The sequence below is a fragment of the Protopterus annectens genome, chromosome 2.part0 (genome assembly GCF_019279795.1).
Source record: "Protopterus annectens isolate FY-2018-M chromosome 2.part0, PAN1.0, whole genome shotgun sequence".
Taxonomy (NCBI): Eukaryota; Metazoa; Chordata; order Ceratodontiformes; family Protopteridae; genus Protopterus; species Protopterus annectens.
Window position 1 is genome coordinate 1,276,472,403 of NC_056728.1, and position 27,653 is coordinate 1,276,500,055.

The 27,653-nt window shown below is 39.9% G+C and overlaps 1 protein-coding gene across 3 annotated transcripts in view; it reads right to left on the reverse strand.

Annotated features, from left to right (window-relative positions):
• FAM13A (family with sequence similarity 13 member A) overlaps nucleotides 1-27,653 on the reverse strand; it is a 2,572,531-nt gene that overhangs the window by 193,949 nt on the left and 2,350,929 nt on the right. For all 3 annotated transcript variants that reach the window (XM_044061451.1, XM_044061452.1, XM_044061450.1), the window contains one exon: nucleotides 17,254-17,401. In XM_044061451.1, coding sequence (XP_043917386.1) covers nucleotides 17,254-17,401 — 148 coding nt within the window. The remainder of the gene's footprint in view (nucleotides 1-17,253; nucleotides 17,402-27,653) is intronic.

The window sequence follows — 27,653 nt, forward strand, 5'->3', positions numbered from 1 at the left end:
TCCCAGACATCACAGTTCTTTGGAAGTCAGCAGTAGGAATACGTTTCATTTCCAATGTCATACATTTACGAAACCCTAGTGGTAGGTGCAGGACAGATATGAATAGGAGAGGTACTGCTGACTAACCACAGACGTCAGTAGTCATTCAATACTAGATAGTCCCACCTCTTAGAAATGCACATATTTTAACTGTGAACACTGAATTGTGGAAAGCAGGTACATTTCTTACTGACATTAAAGGCATAAACATAATCCATAACATTGGGTATTAAGTTTAGCCAAAGGTGAACTCCCCCTTCCTTCACGACCGCCCACACCTTCAAGATGACTTATTCCCTGTGTTTCTATACCTTGCTCTTACTCAAACTTTTTGCTCCATCCTGCCAACATACTGTAACTGGCCACGACTGCAGTGAAACAACTACATTGAGCCTAGGGCGTGACGGGTCACTAGGGCCCAGAAGCCAAGGGACTCTAGATACTCTGATGTGCATTTTGGAGATGTTTTTCAACCTTCTGGTCCAATGATGGCATGTATAAAAGCATAGACTAAGTAAAGAAGTTGTATTCAAGGCTTAAATGTTCAAAGTTGACAAAGAGAGTGTACCACTGCAATGCTATCATATATATAACCAACAAACAAATGCATATGATACAGAAATCAAATGTTGAAACAGTGCCCACCTCCTTATTCCACCCAAAAGACAGTCATCTTCTATGCAGCCCTCTGGTAGTAGATTGGGATGAAAGTGAAACAACAAATGGCTACACTCTATTTTACATCGTTGTTGTCATAAATATAAACAGCATGCATTTTCACCCCTGTCCACAAAAGGGAAGAACACTAATTCACCCACAGCATTTTTTGCGTTGTTGGCAGAAACCACAGTACCCGGAAAAAATACACAGGGATAAGAATGATACTCAGACTCCATACAGCATGAGCCGCAGCCAGACAACGAATCACTGTGACATGGCACTACTACTCACTGCACTATGGTGCCAATGACTGACTGTTTTCACTTTTAACCCTGCACAGACCTCCTAAGATAACCACTTATTGTGAACAGAGATGAAGGATATGCCTGTCAATATTTAGTGATTGCAATTCTTAATTTATCGGAAAACCACAAATGTTACATGAAACAGATTAATAAATGAAGAAAAAACAGTGAAAGTCTGCAGGGACAGTTGATAGCTCTAAGTATCTCCCAACACAATTTTACTCATACCATATCCAGAGTAAAAAAAAATCCAAATTGCTTCACTCATGTGCTTGCACGCAGGCACATCAGCGCGGGCGCGCGCACACAAACACACACACACACACACACACGACTCAGATTAATGACTGCAAAACATTAAACAGTAGGGGGATGTTCATACTTTAAGCAGTTGTAGCTGCCTTGTTGACTGTATACACCTCAGACATCTGAATGTAATAAAGAAAAATTGTATTTTTGCTTCACAATAAAAAGCAGTCACAGCTTGCTTCACCTAAATACACTTCAGACCTACAAAGACAGAACTACAAGATGGACCAATCATTTCATCCACAGACAACTCCCTACCCATACAAAATCCTGTTCAACCTTTCCAGGATAAAAAATATATAAGGTTACAATAATGTCACAGAAATTGTAATCACAACTTGTACTCCAGTTTGTATGAACTTTTGATAGAGGGTTCCATTAGAGCAGATATTTATGACTTTATGTTAGTGGAAAACACAGTTTTGGGTAGCGTATTGGAATACCTAAAATACACAGAGATTGTACCAACCCACCATTTTGACCCATAGTCTCTGCTCCTAATTATGCAGCTGAAGGTATTTCATTGTTTTTAGATTATTTGTTGAACCCAGTAGTTCAAAAATTAAATCCTATATTAAGGATTCTTGGGATTTTTTGGACAAGTTTAGAAGGTTTAATATGGATAACATATTTGACAGTGAAAAAAATTGTATTTTTACAGTTGACATTTGTTGTCTATTTACAAGTATCCCACATGATCTGGGGATTGAATATGTGAGACAGTACTTAAATATAATAATTATTTTTTGTTCAACAAAAATGTTTACAAACAAGTTAAGGGGGCAGCAATGGAGTCAGCAGCAGTCCCAGCTTTTGCTAACTTGGTTGGTGGGAACATCTGACATGGACACCCATTTTACCTTCATATAAAATAGCATTTTACACATGGTTTGTTGATGATTTGTTTTTTGTGATTAAAGGTAATAGTAACAGTGCTATCAACTTATTAGACATGATTAATGTTAAGTCCAATTTTTTTGTAATTCATTGTAGGCAACCAGAGGGTTTAAGTTAGATGCATTAATAACAGTCAAGTTTTTAGGAAAAGTACATTTGTTAATAGTCATTTACATTATTTAAGTAATCATCCTAGTTTTATTAAGAATAATATCCCTAGAGGCCAGTTTATAAGAGCTTCAAGGATGATAAATGATGCTGTTTTTGAGGGGGAAGTTAAATTTATTACTACTTAATTTGTACAAAGGGGTTACAATAAGGAGGTGTTAAGTACTATAGCAGATGAGGTTCGTAATAGGAGGACTACTGATTTTCAACCCATATCAAAATTTGGTTCCAATACTAAAAAGAAGCGAGAAGATGAGTTTGCAGATCACAGTATAGCTTGTTGTTTAGATATGAACATTGACAGTTTCAGCATCTCTTCCATCATCAAGAGAAACTGGAACATATTACAGGGTAGATTTGGTTAGAGTTTGAGGTAGTGTATACCTAGGTTTACTTATAGAAAAAGTCACAATTTAAAAAGATTTTTGCAAAACGATTCTTACAAGGTTACACCACTGAGGAAATTTTCAAATAGGAACCAAGGAATGTATAAATGTGGTACTTGTTCAGTGTGTAGGTATATTTTAGAATGTCCATTTGTTAATTTGAAACAGAGAAAACAATAGTTATTTCTGGTGTTTTCAGCTGTAAAACTGTAGGCATTGTTTATACCACTGTACTTTCTTATTGTGACTGTTTTTACAGGAAGTTTGGAAAAATGTGTTAAAGAACATTTACATTATACTAAGGTAAAGGACCAGAATAATGCTTTATATAGACATAGTTTAGTTTGCAAAAACTTTCTTTTTTCTATTCTTGAACAAGTGCCAAAGGATCTCAGACGGGGAAACTATAGGGATATAGTTGAGAAAAGGGAGATACTTTGGCAGTTAAAATTAAGGGCAGACAAGCTACCTAGAATTAATGAGACCATTAATCTAAAATGTTTTTTAGAAAAATAAAAGGGTGAAAGTTAATAAATTAGGTAAGGACAGATAAACTAATTTTTAATATACTGATAGCCTAATACCTACCTATGAACCTATCGGCCCAAGGGCCTACGTAAGCCTAGCCAACTATGTTCCCTGGCTTACGCCACCCAAGAAAGTTATTTTCCTGTGCCACTGTCGAGAAGAAACACAGAAGTGATCCCCGGAGTGTATTTCATATTTCCCATCCACTCATCAACATTTTTCTTGAAGAGTGCTAATGAAGAACTTTGCTTGACATAGATGGGTAGCCTGTTCCAGAGTATGGGAAGTCTCTGGGACAGTAATCTATCCCTCCAGCATGGCCTGTTTACTGTGGTGACAAGGTTTAGGTCCTTAGAGCATCTAGCTCGGAGGGATTGGGATTTCTTTAGGTGTAGCATGTCCAACAGCTCTGGGTTTGACATAGCTTTATATGCTTGGCAGAGATCACCTCGGAGTAGGCGATATGCTACGGAGTAAAGGTGGAGTTTTTTGAGGCAGTCAGTGTAGGGCATTTGTTTGAGGCCAGTAATCCTCTTTGTACTTCTGTGGCCTTTCCAGCTGTTGCAGATGTCTTGTGAGGTACATTCCAAAAGGGGCGTTATACTCTATAATGGGTCTAATGAGTGTCGAGTAGAGGGGAACAATGACCTCTTTTTTCCTGGATGAGAACCCTTTTATGATGAGGTGTGCCACATAGAAGGACTTCCTGACTACTGTGGCGATGTCACCATCAAAGGAGAGACTACTGTCCACCTGGGTCCCAAGGTCTCTTATCACGCATTTGGTGTTAAGTAGATTGCTGCCTATGTGGTAGTTCATGGGTACAGAGTTTTTACCAAAGGGGATGTCACTGCAATTTTTGGCATTGAGCTTGAGGCCATGGCTCTGACACCAGGCATCTGTCTCAGCGAGGCCCTTCTGTAGGATGTCCACATCATTTGGGGACTTGACTATGGCTCCTAGTTTGCAGTCATCTGCAAACTTCATTAGCCAGAGGCCTTCTGTGTTAGCCTGTACTTCAGAGAAATAGATACCAAACAGGAGAGGTCCCAGGACGGAACCCTGTGGTACTCCACTCGTCACTGCTTTGAGGTCATATTTGGAGTATGCAACTTTTACAGTGTGGTTCTGTCAGTGAGCCAGTTGGCAAACCATCTTGTGACATACGGATTTATACCTAGTTTAGTGAGTTTAGCTATAATTCCAGAATGGGGGATGGTGTCGAAAGCCTTGGTGAGGTCAAGATAGGCTGTGTGAACCACCTTACCCTCATCTATGGCTTTAGTGACTGCCTCAAAGAAGTCGATCAGGTTCAGGAGGCATGACCTGCCTTTCACAAATCCGAACTGGGTGGGATCCAGAGTTTGGAGGTTACCAATATCTTTGTTTATGAGTTCCATGATGATACGTTCCATTGCCTTGCAGACCAGGCATAAGTCAGGCTAATAGGTCTATAGTTCCCGGGATCAGTGGTGGCTCCCCCTTTGTGGAGTGGGATAACTGTTGCTGTGCGCCATTCAGTGGGCACAAAGCCTGATGCGAGGCTATTACTGAACATGGTGCTTAAGTGGGGAGCCAGTTCGTTCTGAAGTTCATGTAAAATGCAGCCTGGGATGTTGTCCGGTCCCATGGATGCTGTGTTTTTTGCTTTAGAGAGTGCAGCTTTTACCTGCGTAGTTGTGATTACAGGGACTCTGCATTCTTCCTGTATAGATATGGGCCATTTAGGGGGTGGGGGGGGGGTTAAGTTAGCACTGAACCTATCTGCCAGGATGTTGGCAATATCAGTTGGTTCTGTAATTTTCGTGCCTTTGTGCTGTAACTCAGAGCAGATCTGGGTGTTGCCATCGAGATTCTTGACATAGCTATAGAATGCTTTGTGGGTGTCCTTAGAATTTGTGGTGGTTTTCATAGCTAGCTTTGGAGGATCTTATAAGGGATCTCAGCTTCTTACTGAGGCTGACCAGGGAGCTCCTCCACTCATGGGATTTTACTCTCTTTTGCAACAGTTTCTTCCTTCTGTTGTACAGTTTGTTTATGGCAGAGGACCACCAGATTGGCTTCCTTTTTTTGGAGGATAGTGTCTTGGTTCTGTTTGGGATAGCATGATCCATGCACTCGTGTAAGTGCTTATAGAGTGCATTTGTGTAGGATTCAGCAGTTGTAACTTTATTGTCCATCTGCATGGGTGTCATGAAGTTCACCACTTCTGTCTTAAGCATGAATTTGGCTTTGGAGAATTTCTTTTTACTGTGGTTTCCTTAATGGGGGGTGGGGGTGGGATATGGATATCAAGGGTGATTAGCTTATGGTTGGATCGGACCAATAAGGAGTTGACTTCAGGTGTGGAACACTGGTCACTCATGTTGGCAATGACTAAGTCTAGGATATTGTTGCCCCTGCTGGGGGTGTGGATAAGTTGATCCAGGGCATTGGAGTTTATGAATTCCACAAAGCGTTGAGCTAAGGAGTTGGTACATGAGTAGTTTTCCCAGCTAATGGTGGGGTAGTTGAAGTCGCCCATTATTAGGGTGCTTGGTTGAACCCTAACATTTTCCAGTACATCAAGAAAAGAGGAGTGGGAATCCTGGGGCATGGTGGGGGATCTGTAGCAAGCTACAATTTGGATTGCAGTTTTTCCCAGAGTTATACTGGATCCCCTTAGAATGACACCAGAAGCTTAGCCAGCTGTTGAAGTCAATTATTTTGTCAGTGTACTGCGGTATCATTCTGGGCGATGGCAGAATGCTACTCAGGGCTAGGGTCATACCTGCCTGGGCAACAAGATCAGAGAGCTCCTCCATGTCTCTTTTCATGTAGTCCAGGAAGGTACGTCTCAGGTCATTCACACCAACATGGACAATGACAGAGTCATATTTGTACTTGTTGTGGAGTGACCTGAGTGCGTGGGTTTATGTGGTGGATCCTGGCACCCGACAAGCAGCTGACAGTAACCTTCTCCTTGTTTAGCCTGGTGAGTGGGACATCAGTGTGCCTGACTATAGAGTCACCTATGACTAGTGTGTTGATTAAAAAAAAAGCCACTGTTGTTTTTACATTTTTATTTGTGGATGTATATTTTGTTCTGATGAAGTCTTTTATAGATGAAAGCAAAAAATAAAGATTTTTAACACTATTCCTCCAGTTGGTCTTTGTTTCTTCAAGTCTGGGTGGAGTTTTATTGAGTTGGTCTGCCTATTCGTTTGGGGATAGCTTTGGTTTTTGTTTTTTCTTTTTGGCGAGGGCTGGCAAAATCAATGCACCAGTCTCCAAAGATGAAGGAGTTGAAGGGGAAGTCAGTCAGACAAGTGATGGGTATGAAGTCTTTTCTCTCAATTAATTTTGCCTTCTTAAGTTTCTTGACTTTCTCTAACTTCTCCCACTGAACTCTTAATTTTTTCCCTTGACTTCTTCTATAAAGACTTCAGCTTTTTCAGGAGAAATTAAGACAGCATCACATGACTTCAGATTTTGCTGTCTTGTCTGCCCAAAATTCTGTTCAGGCAGCAAACAGGATAAACACGCTGAATAAAAAAATTTAAGGGCTATGTGTTTACAGCAATAACATTTGTATATGGGCTCTGACAAGTCAAACCTTTTCATGTAAAGAAATGAAGTTTAGAAAAAAAATAAACACAATGAAAAATAGTCACTGAAATAAAAGTACAACCTGATGCAAAAAAGGGAGCCGCACACACAAACAAGCCTTCAATGATTTGTGCAGTAAATGAAAAAAAAAAAATCACTAGTTTTGCAATCTCAAGCTGCATAAAAATTAAAGACGAAAAAAAAAAAAAAAAAACCTCATGTCATCATTTACATTTACTGCAACTGCTCTCAAAAATGTCAAAAAAGATCCCAAGGTTGACAATTAAAAATAAATACAAGTACAGAAAGAGTGATGTTACAAGTTAGGAAACCATTCTGGATTAGCACACGGACAGTACAGATGATTATTTTATTTATTCTTTGCTGACTGGGTTAGTCCCACCAGGTTGGTGGCCTCTCTCTTCAAGGGAGATGGTATCTATACTACCAGAGAAAATTTGGCTGTGGCATCAGAGAACCTTGCCAGCTCTTTTCAATAGTTGCGGTGGGATCTTTTACATCCACCTGAGCTACCAGCAACCAAACAGAAGTGACCTTGGCTTGACATCTCATCTGAAGGGTGGACTTCTGATCAAAATCAGCTTTTTGTGTGTTCACAACATCGATGCTGAGAAATTCACCTTGAAAGCGAAGCTCAAGAGGTGAATCTTGGCATCCATGTTGATAACAGAAAGTTGGTAGTGATCAGATACCGGATTCTTTATTCCTTACTGTGCATAGAGTGTTATCTGCTCCATGTACTACTTGTTATAAAAGAGAAAGAAAAATATACAACCATGAAGTTTTACTTGCTTTCAAAGTATCTGAAAACTGATAAATCACTTAGACATGGAGAAATGCGAGTACCCCTCAGTAGACGTAAAGGCCTTAAAAACTGTTAACAGTCTTCACTCTGCCACAATTTTTGTTTATAAGTGTAACAGAGCAAAAAAAAAATCTAACAGCTATTAAAAGCTGTTTTACCTTCTGCCGCTTGTCTTTGCCAGCCAGTAATGTCCTCCGATAATTCCAAGTGGAAGATCTGATCTAAAATGTGCTCAAGTATCCTTAACAAGCTTTTGTTACACACCCTTAAAAGAGGAGAGCAAATCATGCATTTGTAACCATAAAGAACACATGAAAAAGCCAACAGTGGAAGTAGAAGGCTGAAATCTAATTGAGGCATACAGTATTCTGTTCTTGTCTCAGGTATCCTTTTAACACTGATATCATTTAAAAAAAATATCCATGTGATTAAAGGAAAGATGCAGTAGTTATATCTTCTATAAGTGCAATTTTGGATGGGATAACATGCTACAAGGAAAGAACTTTTGCTTTAACCAGTGCTGGATGTGAGGGGATGACTTTGGTTCATTAAAGTGATTTCCCACCATTTTGTAGTCTTAACTTTGCACCATAGCATGCGGTGCAAAAACTGCTAAACAGTACCTTTACTCACAGGGAGCATTTTCTTGTTGCATTTAAAAAAGAAAGTACTTTTCAAAACCATGACTTCCATACACTGATGTCACGGAGTAAAAACAGTCAGCTCTAATCTTAGTGGTATTAGTGTGAGAAGAAGGTGCCCCATTAAAGTCTATGGATGCAGCACACGTCACCCCCAGGTGATATCACAGTAGTACATATTAAATTTATCTGGGCCATGGTCTAATAACAAGTTTATGACAAGTATAAAAATGCATCATGGCACTTGACTCACCAAATGCCACAATATATATCTAAACAGCAGAAAATCACTTTAAAGTCAAGATAGAGCTGTTTTATCTCTAATCATATGTCCATAAAAGTGAAAAAAGTTGTAGCCAAGAATTTTCAAACTGTACATCAACGCCCAAATTCAGTCTCCCAATAACAAGCAGGGGCATGTTGCTTGAAGGTATATCTATTCAATACTTAAAAAAAAAAAAAAAAAAAAGCCAACCAGGCATTCTTGGGAAAAAGCCATTTAACACAATCTGTAAAGCAATAATAAATACACCAATGCTTTTAAAAATTAAAATTCTTGCATGTCTCACTGAACACAACACACGAACTATTTTTAAAAACTGCATGCCATGAAATATGTCTGGCTTTACCCTATACAATTAGTACCTGACATGCCAGCAACAGAAAGCGTGATTAGTCACTACGGAAGAATCATTCTGAATTCAGGAAAGGTGGCTGTTTAACTTTTAAATCCAGTGCCCAAGTTAAAACTTTACAACTTTATCACCTGCACAGAAACCGATGGGTTAGGAGGTCAATAACATTATTCAGCAAATGACAAATTCCCACTTATCTGCTTTCTGCAAGAACACAAAGAAAAGTGCACTTAAGTGCATGAGTGCATCAGGGGCTTCTCGGAATCATTACTTCTGAGTGGGTTAGAACAGCTGTTTTGGGAAGTACGGACTCTGATTCAGAAGGATGAACCAGAGAATCAGCTTTTGCAAAAAAGGCAAATTACATGGGGAAGAATGTTACTGCTGCTATTAAATGGGGCAGGAGGCAGAAGATGTTTATCAAAATAAAGAATATGTCACAACAACTTTATTTATAGACACTACTATGATGACAGGCCATATGAAAGTAAGTGTTGTCATCCAGCATCACATTTGAGTGAATTCAAGGAAGGCATGGTTAATGAAGGTCTAATGTGAGTTCTGGTTTCTACAGAGAGAGAGACTGACTAGAAGATGATGTCAGCATAGAGAACACCTAGTCAGAATATGGTGGCCAATTCTCCAGCTTTTAAGCCGACTGTGTTAAAAGATATCCACATAGAGAAACATCAGCTTTTAGCAACTGTAGAGAGGAGGAGTGTACTTTGGAGACATGTAGTATGCCTTTTCCCTAGACACTTCCTATTTTACATGTTGAAGATGAAAGAACGTTTCAGTAAAAATAGATTTAATGACACTTGAAAATGTGTGCTCTATATTACTGCCTGGGCAGTTCAAGACTGCATTAAAAAGGCACAGGCTGCACTTTTAAATCTCAGATCTGATGGGCCCTAAAAGGCATGGACAGTTAATATAAATAAAGACAATGACATCTGGTTAACATGACACATTTTCTGGTTCATTAACATGAAAGTACAGCACATGGCAAGTTAAAAGGTTCATACATAACTTTGGAGCACATTTTCACTCAGTTTATTAAACTGTTCAGACACATTTTTCTGGGCTGTATGTACACTAAAGCTTGTTGGGAAAGTCGGTGTTAAATTTTGAAATGGTGGGAACCGATGTTTATGAAATGTGTATCATATTTTTATTCAACAAACATACAAAATATCTGCTTAATGCTAATATGTATACTTTTACTTTTTAGTAAGACTTTTCATCACCCTTGGACTACTTTGAAATGTTTTGTTGAAGATAAATGAAAGCATACAGATGAATAGGTACATTTATTTCTACTACTTCTAATTATTAATGTTGTTGTTATTATTAAGTGATTACACTGAGCCATCCTTGGATTCCACTAACATATACAAATGTTTTGTCCTTCCATGACGTATTAAAGTGTAACCAGAAGTGAATGTGGTAGTACAGTTATTTCCTGTACTAAACCCCACAGCATATAATCCATTCACCTCTGAGATCATATGCATCTGTCTGTTTCAGTATTCCCTAGACCTGCACCTCCACAACCTCATGTGCTCAATCACCCAAAGCGTGTGCATGTACACACACCTACCACTTTCTTTCTCTCCCTTCCACCTTTTAACTTTCAATCATGCAAAGAATGCACTCTGTTTTTGTTTGACCACGGATCTGAATCAGAACCTATAATTAAATCCTCTCATCTCACTAATGAATACACAAATGCTTCCTTTATCTTACTAATCCTTTTAGTACAGTATTTTCCATTATCTTTGCAGTCTCCAGTATCCTTATGGCATCCTGGCTGATATTGAAAAGTGTTCCTCAATCTTTCCCCTACTATCTTCTCTTGAGTTTCTGATATGTCATACTTTTTCTGACATCTTTATCTCTTCAGATAAAGCAAAACATTTAATGAAAGAGACAAAAACACTTCTCTTTCAGTGGGATCAGATCTAGATCTTTACAAAACTATGTCTATCTCTGGCTTCCTTAGGCACGAACTGCTAACTCCAATATGAACTCTACTTTAAAACTGCAGTTCATCAATACCTACTTTTCTAGAAAAACATAAAGGTACTTGGGCATCTGATTTTGAATCATTTTGATCTTCAGAGTAACAGTACATAAGTACCAACTATGGTTGATGACCATCTCACATCCACAAGTGTTAGCATAAAGTACTGTGCAACCCATTTTATCAGAACCACTCTACGTGTATTAACGTCGGGTGATTTCACTGCTCCAGTCTTCAGTGTTTTGGAGTTACTTATTTTAAGTTAGGGGTGCTGGAGCACTGATACTAGCTGCTGCTGGTGGGGGTATTACCATACACCTAAAACACCTTTTTGCTTCTTTTTCAGTCCTACAGTTGCTCCTCCTTTAGCAGGCATGCTGCAGGAGGCAGTGAGATTGCATCATGATCCGTCAGTCTGGCTTATCCCCCCACATACACTAGGGTGAAAAGAACTGGAGGTTTGTCCTTGGCCACAAAACTATCAGCCTTTTCCTCCTCCTCAACTATATTCAAAACGTTTTCGCCACTGTTAAGAAGCAGTAGCTTCCTCAGACAGAATTGTCTGAGGAAGCTACTGCTTCTTAACAGTGGCGAAAACGTTTTGAATAAAGTACGTTTACTTTATTTTGGTGCTCTGTGCTACATTCCTTTTTTTGCGTTTACCAGTTTGTTCATTTCCTTTTGTTGTCCTCCTCAACTATAGCAGCTTGCATCATGCTGAGCAGCTTGGGGCTTTTTTCTTATCCCCAACTTTCTTCTCCCAGTGTGCTAATATAGATACATCTGGTATGTCTTGCTGGGTGATAATGGGGAGTGGCATGAATGAATGCTCAGCCCCAGAACTATAAGATGCTGGCACCCTCTCTGCCCCTCCCAGCCTAGGCATAATCCCTCTTAGCACCGGCCTCTGCCAGAGCTCAAAGGAGGACTGCCTTCATGTTCCTTCCCCTCCAACACATGCATGACCACTCTTCCTTACCTTGCTCAAGCTAATTGAACTCTGGTCACCTGGGCTATAGTCAGGACTTTATCCCTCTATGTCAACGGCAAGTCAATAATTTTGATCAGTTATTTTAATGAAAAGAATTTCAGTCCTTTGTCTTTCCAGCCTAAAGAGTATTTAGCAGAAATATTTTTTGAAAAACTTACAGGGACCCAAGCAATCTTTTGCACAGCTGGAAGCACCCAACAGTCGTGTCACTGCTTAAGTGGATTTAATGTAGAAGAAATTAACAAAATGATCTGCTCTAGGATGGATACATTATTTATGGGGATTCACAATGCCCCCCAAGTATGCAAGAAGAGTAAATCAAAGAAGCATGGTGAGTTACAAATATATTAGTCTGCATTTTTGCATCTATAAAATATATTACTCTGCATTTTTCCATCTTTAAAAAAGGGAGCCAAAACAATTACCACCATTGAAGCCTTTTATGAAAGCTACACAACTGCAAAAAAAAAAACATTTCAATGAATAATAGCAGAGTGGGTTATGAAGATACACTGCTAATCAGAAACCGCTTTTATATCTCGGTTTGGTTTTACAATTGAACATTTCACAGCACCTGCCATCAATAGCCAGATTTCCCAGCAATCCTTCCCTATACTTCCCTTCTGAAGAATAGATAGGCTGTGGTTGAAGGGTGCAGTTGCCCAGGCCGAAGGTGGAAGTGGAAGTGATTTGTAGATGCTGATAAGTTGCTAGTTTAACACCCACATTTACTTCTCTTCCAGCATTTGTGAATGCAGGTACAGAAATAAATTCCAATGCAGCTTCTGCAATCAGGACTGAATTGCTGGCTTTATTGCTATTTACGTGGTTTAATGTTTAGCAATCTACTTTCTACAAGTGCTACAACAAGTTTGCGACATTTTCTTTCGGTTTTGCTCTTCACGTAGATGATTGGGGTAGGTGCTCCCTCCATTGGAGAGAAGTGAGGAGTGAGGAGTGTAAGCGTCAAAGAATGAATCGTTTCTGTTTTTTGGGCCTCAGTGATAGACTGGGAAGTAGCATCGGACACTAGAGCAAAAAGTTACAGTGATACGAAGAATCTTCCTCACAGCCCAATCTTGCCACTGATTAGGTGGATTTAATGTAAAGGAAAGTAAACAATCTCCTTCTCCTGACCATGTACTCATTGAAATATCAGACGGTACTATATTAATCAGTAACTTATTCCAACATGTCACTAGAACAAGGGCCAGAAGACTTGGGTAAGCTTTGCTGGTTTGTAAGCATAATCTCAAACAACGTTCTGAATACTGCATCCTTACTCGATCTACCTCTCTCATTCACAGGTCATTCTTAACCATCTGTAGGCTACTGAGTACAAGTTTACCCTGCTCTGTCTGGTATCAGAGGAAGCTGTCGCACACACATTTTCAAGTGCAGTATTAAGGAGTGAGTTAACCTTACATTTAAATCACAGCTTTTTGAAAAATAATCAGCTTCAATTGTTCACAGCAGTCCCACTGTTTACACTGGGGGGTCACTTTCTGCCTCTGTTACGCAACTATGGAGCTCTTTTATACAAGTGTTTGCACCATTATATGGGATTGCTTCCTCTGCAAAAAAAAAGGTTTTAGTGTATTGTATTTTGTTCAATGTAAAAAAAAAAATCAACAACTGTAATTCACAGCACAGCAGTTATAGCTAATACAGGTAAAACAACATAGTACATATTAGTCACTGTACCTGTTATTTTTCTAAATAAACCCACCAAATTATCTCAGGCTTTACGATACTGCTACAGTTATATGAACAAAATATTTCCCAGTACTCTACATATGTTCTTATCACTGTGTTACACAACTGTGTCAAGACACTGGAAGAGCTGTTCATAATAAGACACTCGATTTAATGTACTGACTCAAAGCATGACGCTATATTTGGAACAAACATTGTAATACCTGTGCCAAGATTTTTCAGACTAGTTAACAAATGCTTCCTACTGTCAGCTAGTGAACAGCCAACCTCAAAATCATGCTTTCTAAATTCCATTTTAAAGGGTTTTTTTTTAATGTAGGACAGTGTTAATATTCCCAAGTATATTAAATCTAATTAACTCTGTAAAGTGTCAGCATCAGTTCAATTGGCGACAGCTATACTGAGCTTATGGACATCAGTAATATTGTTGATGTTTACTTCAGAGTTAACTGGTTAAGAACCTAATTTATACATACTGAATAACACTAAGAAGGTCACTTACTCAGAGCAATGAAAAGCTGCATGTCACCATGGTGGGTCTCACACAGATAAAAGATTAAATGAAACACAGTACACTGAGTACTGTAAAAACAAAAATGTAGTTAACCTTTAGGAGGTTCCTAGGTTACTACATAAAGGATACACACTACTGTAAATACAACAATGCAGTTAACCTTTAAGAGGTTCCTAACTTTATGATATAAATGACACAGACTTCTACAAAATCAGCACAGTTAACCTTCAAGCATTTCCAACTGTGAAGTCTTATTTTCAAAGTTAACTCAAGAGTCACGTCAGTAGTCTAGGAACCTTGATAAACTAGGATTACTGGTGTTTTACCAAAAATTATTTTATAAAAAGTCCTAGCCACTGCAATGCAGTTAAAACAAAGAATGGGAAGAAAAAAAGTGGAGACGTGCTTACTTTATACACTGAAACTTACTTGTCTGGATTCTTCACCTCCTTGGGCTCAGGACTATGCCAGGCATGCTTGTTAAATATTATTACACTGTTTTGACTATGTAAATAAGTACAGAAATATGATGACAAAGTGTAACTTTTTTGGCAGTTAATTTCAGTGCATATAATCTGGCCATAGACTACCAATCAGTAAATCAGGGAGTCATCCAAAATGTTACTTTACAGATCCCATGCCTCCTAAGGTGCCTCATTCCTGCTTAACCGAGAAGAAAAAGCCTGAGCAGTTAATCAGGCAAAATAAATAAATAAAATAAAAAAAGAAAAAAGAAAATATCGACCTGCAAGGAGAGAGTATAAGTAAAACTTTGAGGCATCAACATTTGTGGGCACCATTACTGCTTGTTTAGAACTACACATGCATAACTGAAATACTTTGATCATTAATTCAATAAACAATGAGGCTTACATTAGAAAAGCCTGAGGTGGTTTATCTTATTCATTCCATGTTTTACACAGCGTCGATAACCGTAGCTAAGACTGCACAAATCCGCTTATTTATTCATTCATTCATTTACTGGAGGGACATGCCTCAACATGAACTTCCTTCCATTCAGTCATGTTTCAGCTAAAGGCTATGACAACATCCACACAAATACAGAACGAGTTTGTTAAAAATAAACACAGTACAGTACACAGACCAGTGCATACAGCTGCTACAACTGTAGAGATACAGAAATGACAACCGCAACTTAGAGTTATACACCTAAACCTGAATATATGAAAAACAGATACCAAAGCATCGTAAAAGGACAATATGTTAACCAATTTATGACTACAAATTAAAGTAGTATTCAGCTATTCAATCAGGAAATTGCATAAAAACTGTCGAAAACAGAGAAATTAGAAGCATTCTTGAAATCCCATAGTAACTCTCCAGAAATATGAGGGCAGACAATTGCAAGATTCATTCACCTGCTCTGGGACTTGACTCGTACTCCTGCAAGAAGGGCAATGACAGCTGCTTCTAAGCAGAAATAATAGCGTGATTAAGCAGTGCAGGAAGTATGGCAGACAGAGGATAAAATAAACTGTTTATATCATAACACAATTCTATTTCAGTGGGTTGGCATCGTCAATGATAACACCAGCAATGATGGCTACTCCTTTTTAACAGAGTAATAAACCTTGTACACTTTATCTAGGCTTATCTGACATCCAAAGTTTCCTGTTGGAGGCAGAAGAAAAAGATTTTACACACACAAAGCACTCCCTCTGCAAGGTCTATTCTTGCTTCTTGAGTGAGAAAGTGAACACTTGTAGCAAATCCAAGCTGAAGTATGCACTCCAGTCACAATCTGCAAAAGGAACTTCTGGCCTTGTTTACATTACGTGACAATGATAATTAGAACATGTTACACTAAAATTTATCTGTCTATATTGCTGGAGCTGATATGTGTTCACAACAAGTAAAAGTACGCTAACAAGGAAAGTAAAACACGTCACTGAAGCTGGGACTTCAGTATTAAAAATTGGTATAATGCTACTGGGGCACTCCTGTATGTACATTGGCTCAGGTGTTGAAGTGGAAATACAGAATAAGCCTTGGGTGTTGGAAGCCAGCTGAGTCTAACACTGCAGCCTATGGGGACTATGGATGTCTCCATGAAACTTAGGGTAGGGAAAAAATGCAGTGCATTCATCCTGTTTCTTCACTGCATATTTACAATTAATCTGAAGGCAAACTTACAAACATGATCCCTGTTCTGACAGACAACCACATACATATCTTTACATACTGTAGTTAACCCTGCTTGAGGCACAGATTTGTGAAACAGAATAGCTAGCCCAAGCAGGATTGAAGGATGACACTAACAAGCAGAGATAAGTCATAAGCACATTAAGAAAAATTTATACACAGATGCAAAATGTATTTCATGTAATTTATGTTTCCTTTGTTGACTGGTTTAGTCCTACTAGGCTACTAGCCTCTTTTCAGAGGATACCTGAGGTGGTTCTTATACTACTAGGGGAAATTTGTCCAGGACATTTGGTAACTTCCTTCTACTCCTTTTGATAGGTAATGTGGGATCGTTTAGTCTAACAACTCAAGCAGATGGGCCTCAGTTTAACATTTCACCCGAAGGGCAATTTACACAGGAGTGCAGCATCCCCTTCACGCTGCATTGCAGTGTCAGGACTCTATTTACCTGTTGTGGGAATAGAACCCACAGCCTTCTGCACCAAAGGTGAGTATGCTACCTGTTGCATCACTGAACTGAAAGCAAAACACATACAACAACTGTTCTTAGGTGACACAAGGTACTTGCTGCTGGTACGTAAAGTAACCATCATCTGTGGACAGCTAAGGTAAGATAGCAAATCAGTAAGCCTACTGCTACTGCATAATACTTCCCCTAACTACTCCTGTTAACTGTTATTTTATTAAAGCACTCATGCATGTAAGCATTCCCTGCAGATACATAGGTGGAATGCATTCACAAAGAAATTTCGATTTGCATTATTCTGATTAACTCATTACATTACATTTGCACTTTTCTTTAGTTTGCAATGAGATGAAAAAGAAAGATGACAAATTCCATAAAGACTTCAATAGTCTTACCTCGTAAGTTATCTTCAGTAAGTCCTGTCAAGTCCAATCGAGGAACTTCAGGAAATAAATTCTCATCCAGAAGGCTAGTATCCTGGATTCTTTGGCTCTTCAATGTGTCTTGGCTGCTCTGTTTCTCCTGAATCTTCATCTTGGAAATCTGAAGTAATAAGGCAAAAACACAGCAGTTGCTCAAACTCTTCAATGTTACAGCTGTACAATAAAAACATTACTTCCACTTACAGGCTGGCTTCTTCAGTTCCAAGCTCGGTGACCCCAAAATAAAAACTAACAACTCATGTCAGCAAAAATATCCTTCCATCTGTTATGTGAACTTTTTACACACCACTACTCTTCCCAGCAGCTCTTGAACCTGTTTTTGTTGACAACTGAAGCCCAGAGTCATCGATTACTTTCACTGTGGAGCATGATCTATGAGAGAAACAGCAAATCCAGGCAGTCTGTGTTACTACACAGCCAGATGCAGTTAGAAACGTATAAACACAAATGGTTGAAAAGGGAGTGCCACAGATCGCATGCTACTTGTCTTACATCCGTCCTTGTTAAAAAGCCTGTGCAGAAGCACAGAGTGTACGCAAACACATGCCGAAGAAAAAGGCTTGCATCAGTTAGTGAGGGCCAGTCTGAGCTGCCTGCATGTACTGTGCTCTCCAATGCCTGTTCTGTAGCTGGGCGTTGGGAGCTGTGCTATTTATGGAGGAGCTCTGGGTATTACAGCAGTGTTAAAGAAATCCAACAGGCTCTGCTGCAACAACAAAGCAGTGTTGATATGGGGGGGTGCAGGCAAAACATAGCAAATGTCCTGCTTATTCTTACTGAGTAAAGGAAGCTTTTTTGTTGGTAACAGAGGAAAAAAAGACAGGAAAAACTTGCTTCAAAACCTAGTAGAATTTTCACAAAAATATTGTTAATAAATATAGTGGGTTCTGCATACACATACTGAGGAGTGAATCTCTTTTTTGTCAGATGGCTCTATAAACCCGCAGAATAGATTTTCTAATGCGTACATTAGAAAAGCCAACAAAAACTAATTATGTCAATACAACAGCTTAATTATGACACAGATGTGATCAGCGCTTTGATGCAAAGCGACTGTGGAAAATAAAAGGTGACTTAAAATGAATCACTGCCAATCTATTGAAGGTTACCAGAATCATATACATCCTTTAACAGGTAATCTGTTTTTAAAGACTTACTAACATTAGAGGGTATTTTGTTGTGAGACAGACAAATCTCTGCTAGTAACCATTCTGTGTTCTGGTACTTTATATCTTGCCTCTTGTAATTCTGAAGCACACTTGTGACTGTGTGCAAACATTCTTGTCATTTAGCCTACCACTCAACAGCAGCACCTTATAAGTCATGTTATTCAAATTACGAAGTGCCACTATATTCCGAATGTGCTGTTCACTCAGAATATATATCTATGTATAAACACACACACACACACACACACACACACACACACACACACACACACACACACATGCACAGTGTTACTTAATTCAGCCTGGCTTTCTGAAACTGAGGAAGAAAGTCCTAATTATGACAACTCAGCCTTGCTCAGTAGCTTGGGTACCATAGCACAAAGGCATGGCAGGAAAATGGTCCAACACTGCAAAGAGGACACCTTTGAAAGAAAAGCAACAGTCAGGACATGCACTTGGCCTCTGTCAAGTCAAACATGTGGCAATCTTCATGTGACATGTTAGAACGTGCACCTTCTCAGGGGAAGGCACGACAGAACCTTACATTTAGGAGTGTGCATGTACACTACAAAAAATGCTACAGTCCAATACACCTAAAAGCGATGGCGGGCTGCTAGGATAATGGTCTTCTGTGACCAGAGACTGCTCCACTGGGGAATAGTGTGTCTGGTTCATTGCAAGAAGGCTGATGACTGGCAGGTAACAGGGAAAAAAAGACTCAAAAAAAGTCTTAATTAGGGTAGAGCCTTAAGTCCTTTTTCAGCCACTACTAAATAAGGCTTATTTATCACACTGCTTGACAGAATGAAGTAGAAACTCAAAACACTCAGTAAACATAACTGTTCTACTGACAACGGAACAGTACAACTATTTAAGAACTTATCATAACAGCAGATGTCCTACTGATCACTACTGCAGTATTCTTAACTAGTGGGTTATCACAGCTGATGTCCGGCTGGTGTACCAAAGCTTTAACTTCCCAGGATCGTATGTACAACATATGACCTCAGCTTGCAAGTGCTGGGGTATACAGTCAAACATACAAGCACAATTCCTTAGACTAGGCCAGCAGCCTGAAGACCTGTGAGAAAAAATCAGTAACCTAGGAGGGGTGAAGCATTAAGTGGCAGGAAAGCCTCCTTGTTCTCAGGTATTGTCCATATGCTGGAAAAAAAGGAAGACTGGAGAGAATTAGAATTAGTAGTAGCCAGGGTGGGAAGGAATACTGCAACAGTGATCAGAGGGACATATACTGCTATAGTAAGTTCTTACACAACTGTACTATGTCCTGAATGAAATCATTGTTGCACTATTCTTAAACAGTGGGTGATTCCCACGGAGGAAACAGAAGGGTAGATATGCATAATAAACAGCAGAGTTATACAGGACAGACTTGGCAAAGGCAGCTCTACATCTAGAAAAGGCATCAATCCTGTAATGTTTAGTGAAGGTATGTACAGTAGACTTCATGCTTCCAGTATAGCCCTGGTATCCACCCCTTTGTAAAAGGGCCCAGAGGATGCTACTGCCCTGGTAGAACGAGCTGAGGATAAGGAACTTGCCACACAGGAAATAACAAAAAGAGATGGCCTAAGATCCAGCTTGCAATGCTTTGCTTAGATAATAGTTGACCCACTTTAGAGTCCATTAATGAGACAAACAGTTGTTCAGACTTTCAGCTGGATTTGGTTTTGACCAGGTAGAATCTTAGTTATCTGTGAATGTCTATAGAACATAGGGGCCTTTCCCCATAATTCTGTGGATTGGGAAAGAAGGTAGGAAAGGTGTATGGTCTGGCTGAGAGATAGTTCGTTCACTACTTTTGGCATGCGTAATGGGTTAGCCCTCAGGGTCACCATGCCCTTGTGACAAATAAGAAAGGGGGGAATGGCCATTGGTGCCTGCAGCAAGAGCCAGAAGGAGGACAGTTTACCAAGTGCATAATTTGAAACTTGCTGATGCTACTGGTTCAGAAGGGAGCAAAATAAGCTTTTCCAGCACAGAGTTGAGGTCCCACGGAGGGTTTATGGGTATCCTCAGAGGTCTCAGATGCAGAATCAATGCAGTCTTGGATAAAATGGGAGGTCACTAGCAAAAATTTTTTTTCCCTTTCTGGGCCTTTAAAAAAAACGACTGAAATTAGAGACAGTAGAGAAGACAGAGAGGAATTTCCCTGTCCACTGAAAGAGGCAAGCATCTGTCCCCCAGTCTAAGGGGCAAGGGCCTCTGGTGCAGAAAAAGGGAAGCTTTGTTGGTTTCTGGGGCAAACAAATCTATCTAAGATGTGCCCCAACGATGAAGGACTGTCCAGGAAAACTTGTTTGTTCAGAGTCCATTCATGGAGTTCCTTCAAAGTCCTGCTTAATGTGTCTGCCAACACATTGTTTTGTGGTGGGATGTATGCGGCAGCTATTAGCAACATACTATCTAGTTAGCAAGATCCCTGGCTCTATGTGCTAATCTGCATGGTTGGAATGATCTGGTTCCCCCTTGCTTGATTATGTACTGCATGACAGTTCTGTTGTTTGTAAACACTCATAGGGGGAGACCTGGTTTCCAGGCATGAGAAAAAACTTGGAAAAGTATGGATGAGGGTCCACATCTCCTTCAAGGTAATGTGTTTCCTTAGTACGTTTGGCTGGCATCTACTCAGCACTTTGTGGATCCCTGTCAAGGCTCCGCGTGCCTCATTCAAAGCATTTGTGCTCTGTTCCTGAACTGGAGCTACAGGAATGAAGAGGAGTCTTGGTCTGAGTGTCACCTGGCTCTCCCAGCATAAGAGTTTCCTTCTGAGACAAGGTAATAGAGGGATCACTGTGTCTAGAGTGTGAAGGTGTTGAGACCAGTGTTTTCAGTGCCACTGGATTTTTCTCATATGCAGTTTGGCTACAAGAAACACTGGGTTAGGAGCTGCCATGAATCCCTGCCCCATTAAGATCTCCCTGGCTAAGCACTGGTTGAGGAAGGCAAGGTTGTAAAAATAGTCTGAAAGGCTCATCACTTTCTCCTGAGGCAGGTAGGCCTGTGTCTTTTTTTGCATCCAGTCTGCAGCCCAGAAAAAGTAGGTCCTGAGCTGGTTACAAGGGGGATTTTTTAAAGCTGACTGTGAAAGCCAACTGTGAGAGGAAGATGAGGATGAACAGAAGGTGCTTCAGAATAATCCGTGGTGAGGTAGCTTGGACCAGCATACTATCTAGGTAGGGGAAAAAAACTGGAATCCCTGGGTTTGATAGAAGGCAATCACTGGTGAAAAACACTCTGTGAAAACTCCTGGGGCTCTGGAGAGCCCAAAGACAAAACAGTATACTGAAAAGTGAGATGACCCAGAACAAAACTCGAGAAATCTCTTGCGGGGGGGGGGGGGGTGTTTTGTTTTATGAAGATATACAGCTTTCATATCTACAGACACCAGAAAGTCCTGAGGCAGTATGAAAGGCAGAAATGTGTGCGTAGTGAGAGCATTTTGAAGGCTGACACTTTTAAAAAAGTGTTTTGTATAGAAAGATCCAGTATGGGTCACTAATGCCTCTTCCTTGGCACTAGGAAGAGGCTGGACTACAATCTCTTTCCCACAGACTATTGGGTCACATGTTCTATTGTGCCTTATGCTTGGAATTCTTGTAGTATGGGTGGAAAAAGATGAATCTGGTTGTGGGTAGGGGGGAGGTACATCTTTTGGTCCATCCACGACAGGGCACAGCATAACCCTTTTTATGATGGAAAGAACCCATTGGTCTGTGGTAATTTTTAAAAGGTGGCAAAGGTTTGTGTGAAACCTTTTGAGAGGGACATTGTCTGGGCTTAAGGGCAGGTGGCAAAGAATTCTGAAGGTGGTCACAGAGATTTGTTTCTCAGAGGAAGGCATACCAGAGGAATCCTTCTGTTTTTTTTTTCTAGCAATCTCCTTTTGGAAGCCCTCCTCTGTTTCTGGCTAGATCTAGGATCCCTTCTAACACAAAAGGTGAGCTTGGCTGGAAAATTCTTCTGGTACCTAGGTACAAAGGTTAATGAAAGCTGTCGGCAGTCCTTCATGTTTTTCCTTGTTCCAGAAGGTTTCTGAAAAGGTTAGCTGCTCATGGGACAAATGAGAAGTTCTTGTCTAAAGAAGAATCTACAATTACTGCTTTAAAGTCTTCAAGCAGATGTTGACTGTGTAACCATGCATACCTACAAATGATGGAGCCAGTGGTCACTGCCCTGGATGAGGTCCCTACAGTGTCACAACTAAACGTAATGCTGTGTCTGGCTACTTGGACAGCTTGACTAAGTAAGATCAGCATTTGCTGTTTACAGTCAGTTCCTTGTGGATCCACCAATACCTTGTTTATGTAGTTGAGAATGGATATCAAATACTTGGTTATCTGGGTTTGGTAAATAATAGCCCTAAATACCAAGGTAAAGGAAGTATAAACCTTTTTACCTCACCTATCCATAGCCCTGCTATCTTTGTCAGAAGGGAGGGCACTGGCATTTGGAAGGAACTTTGAAGGTTTATCAGAAGAAAGAGATACTGCAGAGGGCTCTACTACAGAGTTTTTAAACAAGAACTTAAGATCATCAGTAACCTTATAGACTCAGTATGGCATTTTGGGGGCAGGATACTAGGATGCTGTGAATCTGGGGCAGCTGAAGAGGACTGAAGAGCATCTACAAAACCATCAAGAACTGGAGGAACAGGGGAAGGGGCTGGAGAACCCATTTCTCAGAGTTTACAGTTTTTTTTTTCTGGACCTCTGTGATCTGCCTAGACTCCCACTCAAAGTGCTTCATCATGTTTAAGATCGTCACTCCAAAGAAGGGTTCTTCCACAGGACATTCAGGTGAAATGGAGTTCTCCATCATCAGATGGAACTTGGCTAGGAGAATGGATTTCAGATGAGTAGGCAAGGGAACATTCAAAATCAGAAACCTCCTCATCTTCAGAGGAAGACAAAACCATAACAGTCTGTTGAAGAGTAGGGGAAAGGGGTGGCAAGAAACATATGGAGGCTTCAGGGCCAAAAAAGTCTTGAAAAGACTCTGGCAGAAATCTATCCATTCCTACTTGGGGGGGGGGGGGGGGGTTATATGCTTAGTTTTCTGGCATTTCTTTTTTGGCATGATGTCTGCCTGCACTAAGAGCAGTGGTTCAGATCCCTGATGTACATCTACAACTTTACCTGGAACCTCTTCCCTAACTGGAATCTGAGGGATGATGTCTGGACCCTTAGAGAGGATTCCTCAGTCATAAGGCCCTTTGATGCAATTCTGGTCTCCAGCAGGGTCTCAGTAGAGAGCATCTGAGGTAGAGTTTAATGTACCATGGGTTATTAAACCTCAGTGGGTATGTCAGAATCAGAATAAGTTGCTTGAGTGCCTGGTCTTTTAGGCTTTTTCTTAAAGGGTGGTAGTACATCTGGGGACATGGAGTTGGCCAGGCATTTCAAATTGTGTCTCTCCAAAAAGGCACTGAGCAAGGACAAACAAGTTGGCAAGGTCTTAGGTACAAAAGAATGCTAAATGAACATGTTTTGTATTCGTGTCCCACTCCTAAACAAAAAATGCACTGGGTATGCAAGTCTTTGTATAGGATTTGCCTACCACACTTACACTCACCCCTCTTAGCTGACATCTAATACTGATAAAGGCAAGGCAGTTTAAAAGGCGAAGAAAGGTTCCCCCATTGGAGCACTTTTTAAAAAAAAATTCAAAGCAATGGTAGCAACGTCCAAACGACAATCAGTCTGATGGACATGCAACCTGCATTTGGGCTGGTGGCAGGACAGTCTCAAGAATTTATACTCATATGTCTACCTATATACCCCTAAGCTTGTGAGTTGCGGTCATAGGATAGACAGATCATCCTGGGAAGGTAAAACTTTGATCCCCTGGCTGGTTGTCAGCAGTGATATCCCACTAGTTAAGAATACTGTAACAGTGATTTCAGTCAGGACATCCACAGTGACAAGAAAAAAAAAATAATTCCTGCAGCTACCACCACAAATGTCTGTTAATGTCTTCAAAAGCATTCTGGCAAGAGCCAAGCAATGTACACGACAAAGTTGAAACAAACATAACAATAAATGTTTGTTTTACTGAAGCTTGGGGTCTGTGTTGAAAAGATTTTACATCCCACACTGGCTTAGATTCTATACTTTAAACAAAGTTGCCAAGCAGAACCAGTTAATCTACAATAATTATTCTGAATTATTTCCTGCATATAACCTTTGCCTGATAATATGAGCAATACGTATTTGGGATGGGAGAGAAAATGTGTGCGTGTCATATCATTAAACGTAGATATTTACCTGGGGACGATGCCAAAAAACAAAACAAAAAAAAAAACTCTTCACTGCAAAGCGAGGAAATAAGGAACATATTCTGATAGGAATAGTAGTCACATCACTGTACTGCTCACTAGCAACACCTGATGTCACTTATCCTGCTGCTTTTGATGTGACAACTGCAACTCTTGGGGGAAGATTCAGAACTCTGACTTTATTATGCTGTAACATTTTGTGTATTGTTCATGTCAGGTGTCAATCATATGTATGAAAAATTATGAAAAAAAATTCCAAAGACAAGGTGGTGGGGAGGGGGGTGTTAATAAATCCTGACACCTGAGGCAACCTGGACTCTTAGCTTGCTACGGCCTCAGCTCAGGAATGCTTCTCTGGTTTCATACTCAGGAAAGCAAAGACCTTTGATTGTTTTCAAGGAATTATTTGTTAACAAAGCTCTACACTTTAAGCTACTTAAGCAAAAGGCTTACACGTTTGCAGAAATGCTTGGCTAATATGGAAGAATGTGACACTGTGACCTCAAAGCTCAGATATAATATGATTTGATGGGTTACTGCAGATTTTTACTTCACTTTTTTATTGCAAAATTGCACAACTGTGACAAGCACTTCAATGCAGAAAAAATGTCTATGAATTAATTTCATTAACAAAATAACTTCCACTTGTTTAGAAGTACACCACAGAAATTAAGTGCAGTACTTCATGAAACATGTATACTGCATACTGTTTATATTCTAGTTAAATTAATGCATTTCAAGGGTGCAGTGGAATAATTCCCTGTGTCGATCACTGCCTGGCACAGCGATTTTCACTCAATTCACTAAAAGAAGCTTGATTTTGTTTTATTTTATTTTTTATACTTCAACAGGGAGACAACCACTTCTAATGGAATCAAACTATTTTGTTAACATTTTCGCATCTGTGATGCTTAGGGTTGCTTGCTTTTGTTGAAGCCTGCATGTGACTTACTGAGCACTGTGTTTCTTGTTCATTAACAAGTTATTCACAGTATATATTACTTCAGCAATTATATTTATCTAAATTGCTTTTTGTAGACACTGCCTAAATACATTTTAATTTAACATTCATGCTTCCTTTATACCACAAATGGTGAGGTTCACAGCCTGCTGACAATCTGTACTCTAAGCTGTTACAGAAGACCTCCACAATTATGATCATGAAACACTGAAGTAAATCTAACGCATACTTTTCTGGCACCAGGGAATGTGATAGAGATTGTGTTATAAATGTTTGTTTAATGAACAATTGTATTTGAAAATTAATATATATATATATATATATATATATATATATATATATATATATATATATATATATATATATATATATATAAGTACATTCACTGTTGTGGTCAGCTGGACCAGCAGACCAAACTTCCAGAGCTGTACCTTTCTCCAGAGCTTCACATGAATCTCTCCCACATTACTAGTATAACATGAGCATCAGCCAGTAAATCAGTAAGCTAGTAAAGGTCAGCCAGTACCATCTTCAGGTATTTTTTGCGTTGTCAGATGACAGTTGGTGCCAAAGTCCAAGTGGACTAGGAACGGACAATCTCCTGTGCCTGTGTATATCCAAAGCATGCAGAAGTTTTTCCCCTTTATTCTGGGGATTTGGGTAGAAAGTAGGCAAATGAATGATTTGGTTTAAGGCCACATTGGAGACCACTTTTGGCATGAATATTGGGTTTGTTCTAAGAGAAACCCTGTCTCGATGAAAAATGAGGAAAGGTTCTACAGCCATCAATGCCTGTAACTCTGAGACTCTTTTTGCTGAAGTTATTGCTAGGAGCAGAGCAGTTTTCCATGACAGGAATTTAACATCAGCTGTGCTGGCTGGTTCAAATGGAGGCAGTGTTAGTTTTTCTAAAACAAAATTGAGGTCCCAAGTTGGTACTGGTGCTCGTTCTAGGGGGTCTTGTATTCTTTGCCCCTCTGAGATACTGTCATAGTAGAGGATGTGAAAAAATAGGAGGATCCGCATTGTAATGAGCTGAAATGGCAGAGGCATGGATTTTAATAGATGAAAAAGATAGGCCTTTGTACAACATCTCAGTCAAGTACTGTAAAATCTGAGGTATATTAGGGACCAGTGGGTCGGAGCCCTTGTGCCTGGTTCCAAGCACAGAATCTCTTCCATTTTTCTGCATAAGATTTCCTAGTGCTGGGCCTTCTGGCTTCCAAAATTACATCCATAACAGCTTTAGAGAGAGGTGCAGTCTGAATGGCTACATTATTCGCCATGCTGACAGGTGTAAGGTTCTGAGTTGACTGTGCAGAATCTGATAGTTTTTCTGTGTCAGAAGATGAGGTATTTGAGGAAGAGGCCAAGGTGGGCCTTGGGACAAAGTTTTTAGGATTGGATACCAGTGCTGGCGTGGCCAGTCTGGTGCAATCAGGATCATTTTTGGCCTCTCTTGTCTGACTTTTAGAAGTACCTTGGTGAGAAGAGGCATCGGAGGGAAGGCATAGACTGTCAGGTTTTTCCAGCTGAATGATAGAGCATCCACTTTCCATGCCTGAGAGTGATAAGTCCTTGTGCAAAATGTTTGTATTTGGCAAGTGTGAGGGGAGGCAAAAAGATCCATGTCTGGGCGTCCCCACTCCCTTGTTATCATGTTGAATACTTGTGGATTTAGCTTCCATTCGTGAGGATCCATGAGATTTCTGCTTAGTTCATCTGCCAGTGTATTTTTTGTTCCTGGCAAGAATTGTGCTTGCAGATATACCTGGTAGGTCACTGCTGTGTTCCACAAAGTCATGGCTTGTCTGCATAGGGGGTAGGAATGCATGCCCCCCCTTGCTTGTTTATGTACCACATAACTGTGGTATTGTCCGTCTTTATTAATAGTTGTCCTGGATGTATTAGGTCCTTGAAGGCT